The 19,723-nt window shown below is 38.4% G+C and overlaps 2 protein-coding genes across 2 annotated transcripts; one reads left to right on the forward strand and one right to left on the reverse strand.

Moving 5' to 3' along the window:
• Positions 1–25: 25 nt before the first annotated feature.
• Positions 26–10,389, reverse strand: LOC143460499 (kinesin-like protein KIF11). The gene is made up of 25 exons (XM_076958017.1): positions 10,231–10,389; positions 8,178–8,322; positions 7,992–8,089; positions 7,774–7,912; positions 7,559–7,681; positions 7,081–7,208; positions 6,842–6,938; positions 6,545–6,690; positions 6,251–6,443; positions 5,881–5,969; positions 5,364–5,502; positions 4,640–4,735; positions 4,179–4,294; positions 3,868–3,959; positions 3,711–3,799; positions 3,500–3,583; positions 3,312–3,434; positions 3,129–3,230; positions 3,040–3,066; positions 2,779–2,940; positions 2,354–2,533; positions 1,786–2,008; positions 1,337–1,497; positions 801–890; positions 26–628 (listed from the first exon to the last, which is right to left on the reverse strand). Exons 1-25 carry the CDS (start codon positions 10,290–10,292, stop codon positions 530–532), a joined length of 3,003 nt encoding a protein of 1,000 aa, XP_076814132.1. The 5' UTR covers positions 10,293–10,389; the 3' UTR covers positions 26–529.
• A 4,533-nt stretch (positions 10,390–14,922) lies between these two features.
• Positions 14,923–19,350, forward strand: LOC143460482 (uncharacterized). Its single transcript, XM_076957983.1, has 7 exons — positions 14,923–15,131; positions 15,828–15,971; positions 16,589–16,657; positions 17,756–17,936; positions 18,023–18,161; positions 18,573–18,733; positions 18,834–19,350. The coding sequence occupies exons 1-7, from the start codon at positions 14,923–14,925 to the stop codon at positions 19,137–19,139; spliced, it is 1,209 nt and encodes a 402-aa protein (XP_076814098.1). The 3' UTR covers positions 19,140–19,350.
• The last annotated feature ends 373 nt before the right edge of the window (positions 19,351–19,723 follow it).

Below are 19,723 nucleotides of genomic sequence, written 5' to 3' on the forward strand. Positions count from 1 at the left end.
CTACTTAAATGGAATAACACGTTAATGTAGGCAGCTGCGATATACTTGTAAGTTGCAACGTTGTGAGTAAATACGTAACAGACGGTGATTGTCACGGCATCAAAACCACATAAATATTCCACTAAGTATCGCGTTGTTGGGTCATTGATATCAGGTCCCCAATATCCAACCAAACATTGTGGGGTGGAACAATCGAAACAATGCACTTTTTACTGCTAACAAACAACAATTTGTATTTACAAGGAAGTTTGTACGTGGCCTGTTTTTAATCAACTTGATACAATAATACGGGCTATACAAACCATTTGAAACTAGAAGGCAGGTTGAAGCGTTATTTTAAACACACCACACAGGACAATGATATTTACAAGCTGCGTTTTCCAACACCTCGAGTCTAAGGTTCGGGCAGTTTACGAGCATTTGTGGCAGAATGCGACGCATGATACAGAAGTTCATTCACAACATTAATATTGTCACATACAACACATTACACAGACTGGCAATGGTGGTATTAATTAATAACTGGCGGTTAACGATCGATGTTTTGAGTTGAACGAAACGGAATCCTGGTGGCTGGAGTTCTATTGTTATTGGCGTTATGTGTCTTCTGGTGCCTTCCTTTCTTCTTCTGTAGAAAGTAAATTGAAACAATTGCGGTTTAACGTTGGTTCCTTACATTTGTATGAGCGATGTAGCTATACAAATTTAACCGGCCACTTTATTGTTCAAGAAGAATTAAAAGAATGAACTATTCCCCTCAACTGCGTCGAGATTAAAGTGATAACTTTTATAGAGTGCACCTTGAAGAATGGAAGGCCGCCGACGTCGGGGATTGTGATGCTCTGATCAAAGTTCGATTCAATCAAACCTTCATCTGTCTCCTCTCCGCTCTGTAAGGAGAAAATCAGAGTGAGATGTCTATTAGAAAGATCCTTATCAGGATTTAAGAAATTTTTTGTACATTGCTTCCTCGATTATTCGGTCTAACTGGGGCAGTGTCTTTTTTAATTTGAGCAAATAAGTAAAAAATTAATTTCTATGTTAAAGAGATAAAAAAACTCTTTCGCGTTGTGCGTTTTCAAGGTAAAATTAAACGCTTAGGAAACTTTTTAAGGTAATTTTGATTAAAATTTTAAGATACAGGATTTAGTGTTTGCCAACGAACTGCAGGTGGTGTGACATAAACGATAATAAGCTTCATCAGACGCAGTACATGACGTGTGTAGCAGCAGGAGAAATCATAGTTCATATTTCAACTGTATTGTTACGTCGTATAACTGCTTTAACAGGCAACTGGATGTCGGCTGAGGTATGATTAAATGAGGAAGCATCATACATTTGTCGATTCTTCTTCTTCTTCTTCGAGTGTTGCTTCCTCCTCTGTGCTCTCATCCTCCTCCAAGATTCTCTCTCGGAAGTTGACGAGGACATCTTCTTCGTGGGGTTGAGGTCTGATTCTGGACGAATAATCGTAAGTCTTTCGAGCTGGAGTTGTTCCTGCAAAGACATCGTATATAACAATGACAAAAATGTCTCAGAAAGAGTGATAATTATTTGATCACTACTAATAATAATATTTGCACCATATCAATGTAATTGATAAATGTCAAACCGGTCTTGGAACTAAAACTGGATGCAAATAACCGCAATAATTTTCTTGACCCAGAATGTAGTTTTAAATTAAACGATGATAAAAATCAAAAAAAAAACTTTATAAGATCAAATGTTTCGCGACTTACTGATGATTATGAGTCATAATTTATGACCAAAAAACAAATCTCGAACCTGTCGGGTTAAGATGTTGGCACTTCTCAATGAAACATTCATCAACGGTTTCCGATATCGATTGTTTACCGTCAGCGATCGACTCCTGACCAACATCCATCCTCTCCTCTATCTCATCAACAATCTCTTTCAATCCTTCCACCTCCTGATCAACATCTTGCTTGAAGTCCGAGAGACTTGTGCAGCAATTTGCCTCAAACCTCGAGGCCGACTCGCTCGCCAACTGCAGCATCAACATCATATTAAACCTCTCTCTACTCTGCTTCAAGTGACCATTTTGGTTGGAACAATATTTCTCTACTTTCTGTTTGATTGCATAGTTGGGTTTCTCCGAACGACTAAACCACTCTTTGTTATGTCATAATTATTGACAGTGATATTATTACAAAACAAAAAAGCAGGATATTTAAAAGCCACTTCAATTATGATATCTCAATGACAATTATTAATCATTAGCGTCCAGTTTTTTCATGAGGAGTATCATAGATATGATGGATGTAAATTTTTTTGATTGCCAGAGATTGTAAATGACATTAGTTTTATAGCAAAGTTCAACATTAAATCGTACCCGAAGCTTCTTCCCACATTCCTGCAAGGTGGCAGCATTGTCCTGCTGCATCGAGTGACAGATCTCGGCAATTTGCTCGTTGTGCTTCTTCAGGGAATCTCGCATAGAAATCACATTGTCATTTGCAACAGACACCGTATCGTTAATAACAGAAGTGCATTGGTTTGCTGTGCTTGTTATCTGCGAGGGAAAATATCTGTGACGTGGTTGGGAAGCGTCAGGGTGAAAAAAATCAATTTACGCAACATATTAATTTCTGATTAAGGTTTTGTTAAAATTTGATTTAACCTGGAATCAAAATTAAAAAAACTCAGTTTTTCCTTCAAGGTTGTCATACAAACATCGTTACAAATAACCGGACATCACACATAGATAACAAGAGTTATAAAATGTGGATTGAAAGAAAAAAGAATAAAAAAAATCACCTCCTGATCTAGGTGCTTCACATTTTTTACAGTCTCAGCCGAATTAGATTGAAGTTGAGTTCGAAAATCTGCGGCACTTTTCTCAATCTCCGCCGTCTTCTGATTGGTCAGATCAAGATCCACATCGAAGTTTGAGAACATCTTGGATATTTTCGCTGTCACCTTTGAAAAAATTTGCAGCCGTACAAGGGGACTGAACTATTACGTTCTAATGATTTCTGTTACATTCTACAATCGCCACAAAGTCATTGTTGTACTTACAGTTGCTTCCAAGTCCTTTAAATCCGCCTGAAATTTATTTGAAAAATCAATTAAAAAATTTCTATTTCACCAAGAAGCAGGCAATTTACCTTCCGTGCATCGACCATATTGTCCATGGAGTCTTTCAAGGCCTGGAACTGACCAACCAACTCCTCTTCATGGCTGTTGATTAACTCTCCCTGCTTCTGAGCCTAAACACAAGGAAGCAATCAGCTGCCTGGTCATCAATGTTGAAACAAGAGCATCAACAACTTGTTGTGCTGTTGTGCGACCTGCTGCAGGTTGAAGTCAGTCGATTGCTTTATCATTTCGACCATTTTCAGCAACCCCTTTGTGACGTCATCAAATTTGATCATATTGTCATTGTATTTATCCATCTGTGACGTCATATTTTCCTGAAGATGAAAGTAAATGTCGTTAATTGAAATTATCAAGGAAAATCTGTCGCAGTTTCTCGAACCTTCTGCTTAACCAAAGCATCGTTGTGTTCGTTGCTTTGCTCAAGATTATTCTTTGTCAGCAAGTCCAATTTGTCATTTGTTTCCTGAAACGAATTAGTTAAAATTAAGAAATGATCTGTAAATTAATGAAGTTACCAAAAGCAAAAGCAAATCACGAGATTTAAAATTTTAGGATCTAAGTTAACACTGGAAAGGACGAGATCATCGTACCCTGTGCATGGTGGTCATGGCCTCCTTCCACTCCAGGACTTGTGCCGAGATCGTGTCAAACATCTTAACTTGGTCTTTTGATATCTTATCTGAACATTGTCGTGTTTACAAATATTGTAAGATTTCTATTGAACAAAGCAATGTATTCATAACCTACCAAAGCCCGAGAGCAATTTCTTGATGCCTTGTTTATTTTGGTGGAAAATACCCATTGTGCCATCACAAAGGAGGTGGAAGTCCTCTTTGATTCTAGAAAATAAATTAATCTTTCGTAAAACAAAACATTTTTGCCGACAACAATGGTAAAACCTTTATTTCTGTTCATTTGTAAATAGAATGAACATTAAAAATACAAATGAATGAGTTATCTGGTAAATTGATTTTTAATTTCTTGATACTCCTGGAATTAATTTTAATTTGAAAACTTTAATCAGACAAAATTTGAAAAACGCCGACAAAGGCCGGTACCTTCCAGAGTAGGAGCGAAGAGTGCTCACGTTGTTCTTGTTGATGTTCTTTGCTCGTTCAACCTTGTCATGGACCTTGCTGATGTCACCGGTCACCTCACTCACCGTTCCAACGAGCTGCGATAATCATTGTATTTGTCAGAAACACTTTACTGTGACATCAGAGGTTAAAGCGAAAGTCTCCACAAAAGATTGAATGATTATAAAAAAATTGTTTAGTTTATTTCGTATTACTCTTAAATACCATTAAAATATATAAAATCGTTAATAATACCTAGATGTCTTAAAACTGTGTGATTATTGATAACTCACTAGTTTTGTCCCATAATAGTTATAAACTGTTAATAAGTCACAATTGGTAACACAGTCGATGTAACAAAACTTGATTGAACAGGACAATGAGAACATTTGCGAAGTCAATGAACGCGACCAATATAACCAACCAGTAGGAAAGCATTTTACCTCTGTGGCGTGATCAACCATGTGAGCTCCGTGCTCTTTGTAGACTTCTTTCAGGTGACTCTGCTCAGCAAACATCTGCTTCGTCTGCTCCAAATCCTATCAAGCAAATACCAGGTGACCACATGTATCAAATGATGATTCAAATAGTCAGATGGCCAATAGTCAATAGATAGATAGATTCAATAGTCATAGATAGATTCAATAGTCATAGATGGTCAAATAATGATAAAGTAATAAATGCACCATGTTTCAAGCATTAGTACATAATGCAGTGGTGCTTGATATATTCCTATGGTTTACACAGGGCCCACCAAACACAATACTGAATTGTTGATACTTTGATCGATTATTGTTTTATCACTTTTGTTAGAAACTGAATTGAGCGCAAGCAACTCCCTGAAATAGTCAAGTGACATAACCCACCAATCGAAAAGCCCCAATAAAGGGCTCCATTATCTCAAGGAAATGCAATCGCAAATAATACCGTGTAAGTTGTTACAAATTAAACTCTGGTAAACGACTGCTGCTCTATGGAGCAGATATAAAGCATAAACAAAGCGCACGTATAAATAAATAAAGTGGCTGTTGGTACAAATTACATAAATATAACATAGCAAGTAAAAAACAATCAGGATGTTAACGATGTATGAAGCAGAAGCTACAGTAGGCGCACACTGCATATTAACAATATAAAGCTATAAAAGTATAAATAAAGTGAACTGACTTCCTGGATGCCTTTCAATTGTTCAGTCCTCTCATTGAGCTCGTCCTGAGAATCTTTAAACAATTCCTGGAATTTCTCCGCTTCTTCCTGTCGATAATCCACCAGTGTGGTGAGCTCTTCTATCTTTGCCACCATCATCCTTTGATGCGGAACAATAAGGTCAGGAAAGTCAGACGTCACGATTATTGGAACCATAAACACTAATTATATATATATAAGATATACGACTTCGATCCAACAAACTTCTCAACTTAATGTCGATTTATGCAAGGACATGATTGAGCACATATCTGGAGTAAAACTGAATTGTTTACAGTTCACTTAGGCCAGCAGCTTTCTAAAACCAATCCTGTATCCGATCTCCAATGATATGTGTTTATCAAATCATTTGAAAAGAAAATTGATAGCTTGAAAATTTGACTGTTGACTGATCAAATAATAATTGATTTGCACGAGCAGACCCATATTTTGAGCTGCTGGCTTATTGTTGACTAAGACTCATATTGATATGACTTACTCGTATTGTTTGGGGTCAACATAAATTCCGTTCTTCTCTCGAAGCGCGGCAACTTCTCGGCGAAGTCTCTCGATTTCATCGTCGTATTCCTGCAACATGGAATGATGTGATGAGACAAGCACAAGGACTCTTCAAACTCAACCTCATCCAGCGAACCCAACAACAGACTGGCCAGTTTACAAAGGGGCAGATTTTATGATTTTCTCAAGCTAAGACATTTCCCACTTTGGTTGTGCTACGAACTACACCACTAAAAGTGTATTTTTAGTCCAAAGAGGCCAGATGCAGATGCATATAGAGGCGAACGGATCAAGACAACTGACAGATAAAACACATGAACAGGGTGAACTTCAGTGTAGACACCACCCACCTTGATTAAAGCTCTCTTGGTGAGCTTCTGGTTCACGCGCGGCTTGTTGTGGATATTCTTCGCTCGAGCCGCATAGTCCAAAGTACTCAACGTCTCCTCTAAGTTGTCGCTACCCGGACTAATTGTCGCAATGATCGACGTTTTAGTGGCGCCACCCAGTGAGTCTTGGAGGAGTCTGGTAAGTTTGCTTTCCCTGGAAAGATATCATCAAGGCACGGTGAATGTGCAGTGGAAACAACATTGGATCAGTCACATTTAGCAAACCACAGCGTACAAAATATTTACGAAGCGCACCTGTACGGAATATGAGGAGCTCTATCGACGAGTGCCGTGATGCAACGTCCAAGTGTCAACAAACTCGTGTTGATGTTTCCTGCTTCCCGAGCTCTCTTGTCTACCGCCCCTGAGCGTCCAATGTTCTCGCTGCCGGCAAGATCAACCTAATGATGACATTTCTATGGATATTAAAATGCATATGCGACCAACTAAGTTTTTAAAAAACATCAGAAATATGAAGCAAGCCATGTATATGACAACCAAGTCAAAATAAACTCAAAATAAACCAACATGGAATAAAAGCCAACAACTGACCAAGTTTAACTTCCCAATCTTGACCAGTTCCTCTTCCTCCATTCTGTTTTGTGTGACGTCTTTCGTGTGAACCGTCACCGAGAAAACGCTGTGTGACCTGCGAACAAAACGACAACAATTCATACAAGGCAACAAGTTAAAGTTGATCTTAAAGTTGTTGATTCAAGTTAAAACTATCAAAGAACGGCATCTCTCAGAGAAGTCAATATCAAGCAGTCGAAACCATCTATGCCCATCACCTGCTTGAAAATTCATTCAGGTCAGTGGCAGCAGTTCTTCTTTTAACAGCACCTTGCTCTAAGATGCTGTAGACGTCCGATTTGTGCCGGACCGGGACTTCAGTTAGACCGGACACCACGACGGAACCCTGGTAATTTTAAACACAGCTGAGGTTTATGCGATTATGAAAATGCGATTAAAATCGTTTAAAAATGAGCATGTTATAAAAATCAAATGTTATACAAAACATGATGCCAAAGTAAATATGATGTTTTAAATGATATGTGTCATTCACATGGTATGCTTAATGGCTTGCTTTGTATTCAAGGTTTTAAACATTGCAAAGAAGATACGCATTCAAAAATTAAACTGTTATTGACATGAAACATTAAACTATTTAACTGGAGATAAAACAGTTGATAATCAGGAGAAACAAAGCTAACCCAAGACTTCAAACATTTTGCTTAAAACTGCTGCCCTAAGTTAAGTGATTTCCACCTTTCTGTTGTTGTCTTCGTAAATCTTCATCTTAATCACCTCGGATGAATGTGAGAGAAGATCGTAAATTTCCTCGTTGTATATTTCAAGAAGAGAAACTCTCACACTGAATTCACTACCAGCCTGTAATAACATGTTTGTGGTTAAATGTTCGCTTTGCACAGTTTGTATCCTATTTACAGTCAAACCTCCTTGCTTCTATGTTTTAACGTTACCTTTTCCAGACAGTCAAATAATTGACTTAGAGCTCTCGGAACAATTCCGGCACGAGGGTCAGTGTCCCACGAATAATCCTGCTCCCGCGTTCTCTCCCCCTCCATCGTGTACGTCTTCCCCGTGCCAGTTTGCCCGTATCTGGTGAAAGGTGGATTGAGTAAATCGAGAGTTTCGGATTTACAGAAAAAATACTTATTATACATCTTCTGGTGCTTACGCAAGAACTGTGCAGTTGTAGCCAGATAGCACATCCTTGAGCTGGCTCTCCACGACATTCCGGTAGACATCAAGTTGCGTTGAGTTTTGACCGAATACCTGATCGAGAAAAACACAATTAAAAAAATAACAAGTTCATAAAAAATGTTTTAACTTTCTAGGTAAAAATTTCACTGCAAGCACAAACCTTATCAAAATTGTAGACTTTTGTTTGCTGGGCTGCCGACAAGCCCATGCTAGTTGTCGCCGTGGAAACATGGACCTCTCTTGCTTTTGAATTACATTCCACGACTTTCCTCACCCGATGTTGTCGTTCTGACTGATTTGTTGGTCTGAAAAATTATTAAGTACAGTACTGCATATACAAGAAATCGTGCCTCTAATGCAGTGAAACCTAAACTGGTAATACAACAAATAGTTTTTCTCAATCATTCGAAATGTAATTGGGTAGTTATAGGAATTCATGATAAAGACTTTCTTAGTATGGGTTAGTGACTTCTGAAATTTTGTTTGCTATAAATTCTAGACAGGTCTGGAAAAAACCGAGTAGGCATTAAAATACTGAAAAAATAGTCTATAAAATTAGACCTGATTTTGACATTTAATCAATCAATTGTTCGCTTCATGGTCATGCGTAAAGGCAGACAACGCAATTAAAATAATGTTGTGTTGCGTAATAAATGAATTGCAGCTGCGCTATACTGCAGTAATTGGCACTGATCGCATAAAACGCACAAGAGTTATACCTTCAGGTTAGTTGTATTGCTTACAGCAGTGATTCTCAACCTTCTGATCTTCGCGGACCCCTTTTGCTGCTGTCAAAGCAGTGGCGGACCCCTGAAGTTTAAGCAAACTAAGGGTTCTGAGACTGCACTGAAATGTTTCTTTGCTTAGTTTTACTTAATAGTCTTGGTGCACAACTGCGCTATTCATTCAAAATAACATCAAACTATGCGGATATTTTTACTTAAAATCACTGTATCCAGCTGTCTTCTCCTATAATCCGCAATCTAGTGCATCACAATAGGCCTTCCCTGCGGGTGATAAATCTCAATAAGCTTTTGTATTGTCCCATCACAATAGGCAATTAAGCAAATGTTCAAGCCTATTTCAAAATGCAATGATAAACAGCAAAAATTTTTTTAAAAACTGGTACTTTATGTTGCAAATTTCGAAGTTCTCAGGGACCAACTGAAAACGTTTCGCGGACCCCCAGGGGTCCGCGGACCACCGGTTGAGAACCACTGGCTTACAGTATTTCGATACCAAACGATTCAACAAATATATACTGTGTATTACTGTGTAGCACACACATATAGGGTTACAATAGTACAGCAATTCTTCAAATACAGTACTAAGCCATACAGAAAAGGCTGAAACGGTATTTTTACTTGATAAAAGTACACCACAAAAAAGTTGGAATTAAAAGCAAAAAGCTTTTGGCCGGGAAGAAAATCATTTATTGAAAAGCTAACAACGCTAACTGAAGGCTAAATCTTGCAAAGTACTTTTTGATATCCCCACCAACGCAGCTAACTGCCGAACTGTCAAGGAAGCGTCTTTATTTTTTTCTTCCTTTACTTTAGTGAGCAATCTCACTTTTTCTGCTAAACTTTTCTGTACCATTCTGTTATTACCATTCTACGCAACTCTACCAAAGTAAAAGCGACTATGAAGCCTGCACGGCCTAATATGAGTTCATTGTCGATTGTTACCGCATAAATCGTGATTGTTTCACCATAATCACTCATAATGCAATTGCATCTTGTGTTAAAACGAACAAAGTACTGTTTATTGTGTCATAAGACTCATAACCTAACGATAGGATTGCAAACCTGTGTCCGAATTAAGAGGAGAATTGTCGGAATTAACGGGAGTTTTTTACGTTCAATTTTTACTTTTGTTCCGTTCCTGAGCATTTTGGCCGAATAAAGCGGTTGTCCGGGTTATCCGGTGTCCGAATTAAGCGGATTCGACTGTACAAGAAATCGTGCCTCTAATGCAGTGAAGCCTCAACTGGTAATACAACAAATAGTTTTTCTCAATCATTCGAAATGTAATTGGGTAGTTATAGGAATTCATGATAAAGACTTTCTTAGCATGGGTGACTTCTGAAATTTTGTTTGCTATATTCTTTGCTATAAATTCTAGACAGGTCTGGAAAAAACCGAGTAGTCATTAAAATACTGAAAAAATAGTCTATAAAATTAGAACTGATTTTGACATTTAATCATACTGACCGACAACGAACAGTGACATGGATTTTTTCATCCCTTGATGTGCTTCCAACACGATTTGACATAATATAATATCAGAGCTTACAAATCTAACAGTCAAACTAATACAGTATCGTATAGTGTCTAGCAGTGTCAGTATCATAGAGTGTTTGTTACACACTCGACGCTGCAAAGAAACAAAGTCATTATTATTTGGTATATCGGCCGATTTGGACATTTTAAAAACTCTACAAACATTACCCTTTTAGGCACAGTAGCTGTGTTTGCAAGTACAGTAACTGCTTTTTAATTCGACTAAAAACAAAACAAATTTGCTGGTGCAGTCATGGAGTAATGTTTGGAGAAAAATGTTCTACATTTCATAGTTTCTATAGAAATCACAAAACGTGAAGGTTATAAAAATGAGTCGAGTGACGAAAAATTTTCAGAATTTGGTTAGACAGACCACAACCTGGTTCGAAAGTACAGAAGTTTGATCAACGAGGAATCGAGCGTGCAAAGATGCAAATTTTGCTGCGATGGCAGCATGCACTAAAGCCTCAATTCTTTATTTGTTTAACATCAATTGGTGTTGTTCAAACAACCAGTTTCTTTTTTTGGTTATCTATTACAAATTGGCTTAAAAATAACCAAGTTTAGTGTCCACTTTGATGAAACTCCTGTGTGCGACTGCCACACTTTCCACTATTAGACAGCATTAAATAACTAAACAAGCAATATTTTTGCAACAACAATTTTCAATTTAAAAGAATTCAGCAATTATAATACAGGACAGAAATGCCAGAATGTTTGATAAATTTTGACCTCCACGAATAAAGAGGTCACGTGACTTTCGTGAATTAAAGACAATGTTTCTGCATTAGAATTTGTCTATACCTGTATCTATATGAAAGGGAATGCAAAACTTACCATCATAGACAACTAGGCCTAGTGGAGAGTCATCATAATCATTATCATAATAATCAAATCGGCCTATCGTAATCAATCACATTCACATAATCACGCAAACAATTAAACAAACAAACAAACAATTAAAGCTGTATGCCTTTGATCCACAATATCTTTCTTGACCACTGGATGCACGATTTCTTAACAAAAACGTACCAGTTATACCGGTAGTCTGAAGACTAGGCTATAACCGTTTGTTACAAATACGGTACTTAGGCTACTCTGACCGTAGCCTAGGATATATTCATCATAGCCCGATCCTAAAATATTACCTTCGCTAGCCTGATGGGTTCAATTGCAAGAACCCAGACTACCCAAGCTAAATATATACCGGAAAATTATTATTAATGTATAGCCTACTAATATATTGTCTCACTATCACTGTCCAAGTTTTAACTTTTCCCGTGAACCTTTTGCTGAGCTTCGAAAACAGCGCCTCGTGACGTCATCAGATCTTCGACCAATCCTAGCTCGGTCTATAAAATTTGCCCAAGTATTTTGAAAGCATTAGTAGATTTCTATGTTCAAGAGAGGCAGGAAGACTAAAAACCATAGACGGTAAGAGGAATAATCAAGTTATCAATGTTGTACTCGAGTGACATTTTTTGGTGACTTGATTTGCCTCGAGTCAAACGTCTGAATTAACTTGATTGGAATCACTATCCAAACTAACTTGAGTCACATTATGGCAGTGATAACGACAAAAATTCAGCTTTGAGTAAGAAAATTGAATACGTTTTCTAAAACATAACACTTATCTGAAAGAGAAATCTACCTGATTAATTCAAAGACAAGCTAGACAACAATAACGTTTTCAAAAGCAATTTAGTGCAAAAGCATATCGTGTGACGTCAGACAATTGTTTAAGTAAAGTTCATTAACCTGATTTGACCGAGTTTTAATTGCCTAGACTTGACTCCCAAATTGACTCGAGTCAGAAAAAAAATGGCTAGTTACTCACAACACTGGAAATTATGAACGAATTTGTTCTGTGATATTGTCAGCAATTCGGTATGTTTCAAGCAGAAAATAACAAACTAAAATAATTAAATCTGAAATTTTTATTCACTTGAATCCTGTCATTTTTAGAAGCTAATTTCAGAAGTTTCAAGTAAACTTATTAGCAAGGATCGTTTCCAGATTTTGCGTAAAAATCATGCCACGCTTAACCATTTCCAATAGTTGTTAAAATCAGCTAAAAACCAACACACGTTTTTGAAACACCCTTTATTTTGGAGATAAATAAATAGTGAATTTTGTCGAGTACAAGAAATTAACGTTGGAGTATTTTGTTTATTGCCTATGACCTTATTTATTTTTTGGGTTATTTAGTAATGTAGTGTTTAGTTCAATCATTCAATTTTATTTTATTACCTTTTAGAAAAGATAAGCTGGAATATTGTCCGCAAGTGGTCGCTCAAAGCTAATAAAAGTCATAGCAAGCTAGCGCAGTTAGAATATTGAATATTAAACACTAGCTGGCATATTAACTATTGATCCAAATCGAGAATAAAAGTTTAAAACTTGGATAACATCTTTACAACAGTTGCGCAAGTGGTCATGCTAACACCCAACAACACAAAATCAACAACCTTAGTGGCATTGCAACCGCTCCCCGCACAATTTTTTGAAAACGGTTTCGTCAATAGCTCGTTACAAAAAAAGTGAAATTTCGTTTATAATTTCGGAATCGGCATGTTTTTATCCTTTTGTAGAAAATTTGTTGAGAATGAGTTTAGATCCCCTTTAAATAAAACAGTAGTTGCAAGTAACCGTGGATCAGTTACGAGGGCGACGGGACATCATCATGCACTTTGATGAAATCAAACCTTTAAAAGATTCTGTTAAGAAATCGAGCCCGCTGCCCTCACTGTATTATTTGGTCATGTAAAAAGAATTTCTTGTTAACAGCGTCTAAGACAGTAATGTTGCAATTCCATAGAAATAGGAATGGACCGGCATTAAGTCCCGCATTACAGAAATAAAATTTTATAAACATGGATAAAATAGAACCCGTTCAATTCAAACCTACGAAAATGTCACCGTTATACCGTTGTATAATGACTACTCTCGCTATGCCGGTCTGTTTATAATTGATGATTAAGACTCAAGATAATAATAGTCTTATCAACATTGGTTTATGCTAGATAGAGGGTTGAGTTAATATCGACCAAAATTAGTTGTTAAAAATTTATTCAAATGCAACGTGATCGCTGTTTATTGCCGATTTCTACATATTGTATTGCACCTTGTCGCACGTTTAAACCAATTTAACCATATTTGCTTAATTGTAGCCCCATCAAGTAAGTTGTTGCCCATTTGAAGGAGTTCTACTTCCATCACGTGATATAGTCGCCCAAAGCCTACTCGAAAATTATCCAACAAAGCGCTGATTGAGACGGTTTCAGTCTCTGTGGTAGATAACCAGTTGACCAAGGCAAGTTTCATTTCTCCCACCAACATGTTCTTTGTGGGATGAAATACCGGAAACAGGAACCAGTAGTCCGCAGCTGTACAATGCGCCTGTGCATGTACAACTCGTGCTATGATGGCCATGCAGGAGATGTTTATGCGCATATTATGAACGAATAGACTCACGCTTATGATGCCACAGTATAAAGTGACAGGTTGTTGCTTGATTTGAAATACAGTACCATAACTTTAGTTCGTTATGACGTTCAAGAGGTTGGCATTGCAGAGATGAAATGAGGAAGTATAGTATCTGATTTAATGGCGTCTTTAATTAGAACACGGAAATTTGTTGTTTACCATGCCTACAGACTTAGAATGAACACGTGAGTGTAGGCAGTAGACCATGAACTCGTTACAAAGCAAAGTGGAAACTGATTTTACCGTTTTTAGTAAAGGAAACAACAGAATTGGTGTTAAATGCAAATTCTCCGTAGAACTAGACGATTTTACTACATGTCGTATTTAAAACCAAAACAACAGTTATGCAATTGATCGTGCAAGTAGCAAGCGATTAAATTGCTCTTAATTTTCCTTGGCACGCGCTGTACATCTCATCCAGTTTGGGAAATGAGGCCTTGACACTTTTATATGAAAGGTGTTGGACACAAACAAGACCATGTACCATGTAAAAACAATATACTTAAAAATGTTAGCATCAGATTACGGTTTGTCGACTGGGTTTGGTCTATTTAGGTTCGTCAAAACGTCACTCAAATGCCAGATCTTTGTCGTGATATGTCAAACGTTTATGACGTCAAAATACGTCATAATTAAACATGCACTGTCGTTTTCGTATCGAAATAGGCTTATATCCCGAAGCAAGAAATTTCATAAAAGCAATTCCAACATTTCCCGTTCGTCTGGTATACAATTCATCATAAATGGTAGTTTCATGACCGCATCATCGAAAAGTGATGCACGGCGTCTTGTCCAAAGATAGCTTCTTCTTGATTTGATATAAATAGAATTAGCTTCCGCGTGGAGTTGCATCGTTCTGCCACAATGGCGTAATCGGTTGCATAGAAAGTGATTGGTTATCAAGAGAAGACGATTTAAAATATAGATTGTCAGGTCGTCTTCAAACGTAGTTCATCTAACTACTGTGGCATGCGTGTGCTTTCAAGCCCACGGTTGTAGCAAAGGAACGTTGAGTTTTTTTCTACACAAATACAGAAAAGTATTTTTGTTATTCAGAGAGACTTGCACTTGTTTTTCTGGAAGAAAGTTTCAGTAAATTTACTTTTTTGTCCGTCAACTTACTGTGGGGTAAGGATAATGAGTGGAGGCGGAAAGCGATCCCCTAATTCCTCAAAAAAGCAGGGACTGGCCCAGCGACCCTATTCCATGTTCGTGGGGTCCCAGTATCTCAAAGCTGGAAGTGGGGACAATTTGTCCGTGACGTCATCATCGAGTTCTTCGTCATTTGCTGATCCCAGTTCACCTTCCAGGAGTCCTACGTCATCACTAAATCGTTCTGCTGTGAAGTAAGAATCATAATATTTCTATGTTGGCAAATGAAGTTAAAGTTGAAAGATTCGATTCAACTGAATTGGAGAGTTAGCATTTATTTCACCCTGAACAACTTACTGAGTGTAAATTAAACATACTGTGGTTGCCACCAGACGTAATAACTAATAACCATCAAATATAACAAACAACTGGTAAATACAGAACTTGACATTTAATTAACCCATTCAGTTAACTTCATCAGGGCGATGGTCTGTCAACTACTAAGTGTATGTGTGACATAACCAGATTTGAATATTGGTTCAAGGTGACTATTATTACCACAACAAAGTTAATCGTTAAATCACTATTCAACTCATCAGATTGATTGTCGTGGCATAATGAGTAATGGTACCACAGTGTGATGTCATTAGACAACTTGAGTTGCTCGTTTTTCCGCCCGAGCGACGATTTTGAACAAATGTTTGAAGTATTTACGCTAGAACGTGAGTGTTACGTCACAGCACACTTTACGCCCACAACCGCGTTCAATCGCCAGTACGTAATTTCCGCATTGGCTTGGTGCAAAAAAGGCGATGAACAATGGAGTTCTCGCATCTGATGTATACGTTGTCGCTTCCCTAAGATACGTTGTGTGGAAGCGAGTCGTGGTTTCCTAACTAAGTTATAAGGCTGCTGCTGCTGGGACGACTGAATCTGAAGTTTACTTGCAGGCAGGGAAAGAGAAACTCTGAGTTTTACATCGGAAACTTTGACTCTGTCAACTGTACTGGCCGGTCAATCGACATCAATTCCAACAACACTGACAAGTTCTACAGCCCGCCGTACGGTGATAAGCGAAAGAAGAAAGGAGATTTGTGAGTAACAATGCTTCACATAATGATGTCATAAAAGAGATGTGTGGATAATCGATAAAATTTGCCACAAACACTCATTTAAATTTCAAGAGGCCTTAAACGTTTTGAGCAAAGGTGATTTATGTAAAAATGACTACAGTGCTGTAGTCTACAGCTCATAGTTAACAACTGGCCCACGCTTTATTAACACAACCCGCGTGATTAATAATGTGATACTGATAAATGTAATGTGACACTCAGTAGACGCTTTGAAAGCCTGAACGCATTCAACAGTAACTTTAGCCGTTTCACCTGGTACAGTGGTAGACTGGTTAACAGATTGATTTGCGAAACTGAATTGCTCCAGAGCAAATGTTTGATTTGCGCAATTAGGTTGTTTCACCATTTGTTGACTCTATATCAAACTTGCCGAGTGATATCCTTTGTGACGACACACACGCCTGTTGCGTGCGATCCCGCTAACGTATGACGTATTGAGATGATTTATCCGTTTTTTGATTCCATTTTAAGTCATTACAGTATTTTTTATTGCCTCGGGCTTCGCTTTTAAACCCTTGACATTGATACTTCTTTATGACGTCATACATGTTTTAACGTCATAATATGAACTTTACCAGGTCAACTCGGGTGACAATGCAGCCAGCTGGACCGAGTGCTAGGACATGGACTGTGCCGAAGTCGGTCAAGTAAGTTAGTAATTGCTAATTTGCGTGTGTGTGTATGTCGTTTCACGCTCCAGTGCGTTTAACCTTCAACTTATCGCTACGTCACTTGATAAATGTTTCCGAGTGTCTGGTTTTGCTTTTGTTACGTCATTTTGCCAATTGTTAAAAGGCAATTAGGAAAGCATCGTCGACAAATGACGTCCGAGGCACTCCTTGATGCGGTTGTTCGTTGTTGATAATTAAAACAACGTTGGTTTTTACGAATAGAATTATAATGCATTATACTGCGGGTTGTGATTGTTCATTGGAAGTATGTTTGATGCGACACACTGCGCCTCATTATTACGTAAATTTGTCATTTCGTTTCTTTTTAAAACAACAAGTTGCTTTTATGACATGAACGCTTTCATTTCTGCTTGAATTGATCCTTTATTAATGGCAACTACTGTAATATATAATCCTGACTTTAACACAGCATAGAAGTCTGTATAAGCACGAGTTGATGAATTTGTTGTTCATGTTTGAGACGAATCACCTCCGTCGCATCCCTTGTCGCCATATGCTCGTATAATGCGAGAACATTCGAGTATTATCGTCGTCGTATCGATGATTCTCTGTTATTTTATTCCCTCCATGTTGCATTTTATATTCTCTTTATTAATTATTTATTCTCTATTGAATTCATAGCGTTGAGAATTCAATGAGAATGATTGTACTATCGACGGAAACTTCTGACAAATAATACGTTCTCGTTGCTTTGCTCGTTTGTCGTATGAAAGAATTTTATTTTTACATGGGGGTGCCTTCATAAAGCGAAATATATCTCACTCGTTTTCACCACATCTTCGAATTATAATTGGTCGGGTTGTTTGAACTTGACAACTGCAGTCAAAAACGTCACAATCACATGATTATGCCGCCTCGCTTTTGATCATTCATTCTCATAATAATAATTACGTGATTGCGTGAAATACGTGCGTAGGCACACGAGCGAAAAACTGTCGACGTCACAATCGCGGTTGACTGGAGAAACGAACGTTATCGCTTCTGTTCTTTTTCGCGATACCGGGACTTTAACAGCCGTGTGATTGGTCAATTTATTTTATTTTTTCTTCGCAGGAAGCTGACCACTGGGGGGAACGTGTTCGGTGTCCACATCGGCAAATCGGGAACTTGCTACGTGTCGGTTGTGACGTCAAAAGGAGACAGGTTGATCCAGGCATTCGATAGGTCAGGGGTCATGATAAAGTCTTTTCCGGCGCGCGCCACTAAAGCCGGAAAACCCTTTGAACCTTACCAGGTAGTCTATGACGTCATAAATATCTACATGAACACATTTTATTCTGTGTTTTTCATAACTTTGACGAAAATTTTTCCTTCTGATAGATCCACGAGACTCCAGAGGGCCACCTTGCGGTTGCGAGCGGAAACTGCGTCACCGTGTGGACAAAGGAGGGCAAGCTGGTGATAGAGCACGGAAGGAACATGTTCAAATTCGCCAAGTGCCTGGCGGTGCGTTCGACTGGTACGTTGCCGTGGCAACATGAAATAGTTTTTCGTCACAAGACCGTTTTACAGCTTCCTGCCAGTCACGTCAACCAAACTTTGTAATTATGTCAATGACCTGTCCATGCATGAACCGGTGTGTGCCGAACCATTTGTTTGTTTCGAAATTCTAAAACCTCGCAAGTGTAAACGTTTCAACCTAAACTTGACGGAGACAATACAACGACACATACATATGTATGTAGCAAATAAAATTGTTATGGATACGTTTCCGATCACGACATAAAAATTCCATCGCTTTGTGCTTGTGTTCGTTTCAAATCTCGGTCTCCCACCTTTTTATCTTAAGCTCATGAAGTCAATGTAAAGGTGTTTTTACGATCTCTATGTGTACGATATGATTTAATTCTGATTTTTATTTACTTGAAAGGCGAAATTATCGTCACTGACACCGACAATGACGCAGTGAAAGTGATCTCGGCGAGTGGGCAACAGATTTATCAACTCGAAGCAAAATTTAAATGTCCGGTAGGTGTCGCCGTCGACAGCAACGATCACGTGATAGTCGCCGATTGGACAGATCAGATTAAGGTAAAAAGATAAAAATATTTTGAAGGTGATGATTTTAATCATGGTCTATTCAAATATTTTCCTGACAATGCACGCTGTGACATCATAAACACCTTGTTAGGTTTTCGACGAGAATAACGAATTGATTCAAACATTTGGCAAGAAAGGCGGCCGCGATGGAGAACTCGACCTGCCGTACGGTGTCGCTGTTGACTGCGAGGACAACATAGTGGTGGCGGACATGTGGAACCATAGACTCTCAGTGTACTCGTCCGACGGGACGTTCCTCAAACACCTGGCGTCGGAGCCAGACCAGTCTGTTCGCATGCCAGCTCACGTTTCAGTCGCCAGTGGCACATCGGCGGAAGACTATCGTCTGGCGGTCACCGACTTTGGAGCGAACTCTGTCCGATTGATAGCGTATTGAATGGCCGCGAGGTGTCGCCTAAGTGGCATTGATTTTGCAAGTTGGAAAAGCCCCGTAGAAGTATAGAGAATTTTTCATTCAAGTATGTGACGTCATACGTCGCGACGAGTACTTGATCGAGGGGGGCTGATTCGTCCTTCGTTTCTGTCGCGAAGTGTTATTTTCTTTTGTACACGGCAACGTTCCTTTTCGATTAAATTATATTCAATTTTTTTTGAATGATATTCTGACTCCAAACTTTTCCGACAAGAATATTGCGTTGGTCACTCGAAATACATCACGAATTATCCTGTGCGCTGACACCAGGTCCATAGAAATCTACAGACGGGCAAATTTCTCTCCGTTTTTCATTCTATCTCTGCTCTGATGCTTCAAACTCGTGCAGTTGCGCAGGAAAATTAATAAATCGAAGAAATGTTACAATGGGAAAGAAACTTTTAAGAACTGTAGCCGCTAGCAGGGAGGGTGGGACGCAGTGACCATTGTTATTTGACGACGCTGACGATATTCTAGAACGAACAAACAATTGAAATGAATTCGAGAGTCGTTTTTCATGTATTTGTTACAAAACGGATTCGAATGGT

Source organism: Clavelina lepadiformis, chromosome 5 (assembly GCF_947623445.1).
Source record: "Clavelina lepadiformis chromosome 5, kaClaLepa1.1, whole genome shotgun sequence".
Taxonomy (NCBI): Eukaryota; Metazoa; Chordata; class Ascidiacea; order Aplousobranchia; family Clavelinidae; genus Clavelina; species Clavelina lepadiformis.

Coding starts and splice junctions, on each gene's coding strand:
- LOC143460482 (XM_076957983.1), top strand. CDS start 14,923: ATGAGTGGAGGCGGAAAGCGATCCCCTAATTCCTCAAAAAAGCAGGGA. Junction 17,937..18,022: donor AACCCTTTGAACCTTACCAG/GTAGTCTATGAC, acceptor TCCTTCTGATAG/ATCCACGAGACTCCAGAGGG. Junction 18,162..18,572: donor CCTGGCGGTGCGTTCGACTG/GTACGTTGCCGT, acceptor TTTACTTGAAAG/GCGAAATTATCGTCACTGAC.
- LOC143460499 (XM_076958017.1), bottom strand. CDS start 10,292: ATGTCAAATCGTGTTGGAAGCACATCAAGGGATGAAAAAATCCATGTC. Junction 7,913..7,991: donor TACAACTGCACAGTTCTTGC/GTAAGCACCAGA, acceptor ACCTTTCACCAG/ATACGGGCAAACTGGCACGG. Junction 7,209..7,558: donor ACGAAGACAACAACAGAAAG/GTGGAAATCACT, acceptor TAAAATTACCAG/GGTTCCGTCGTGGTGTCCGG.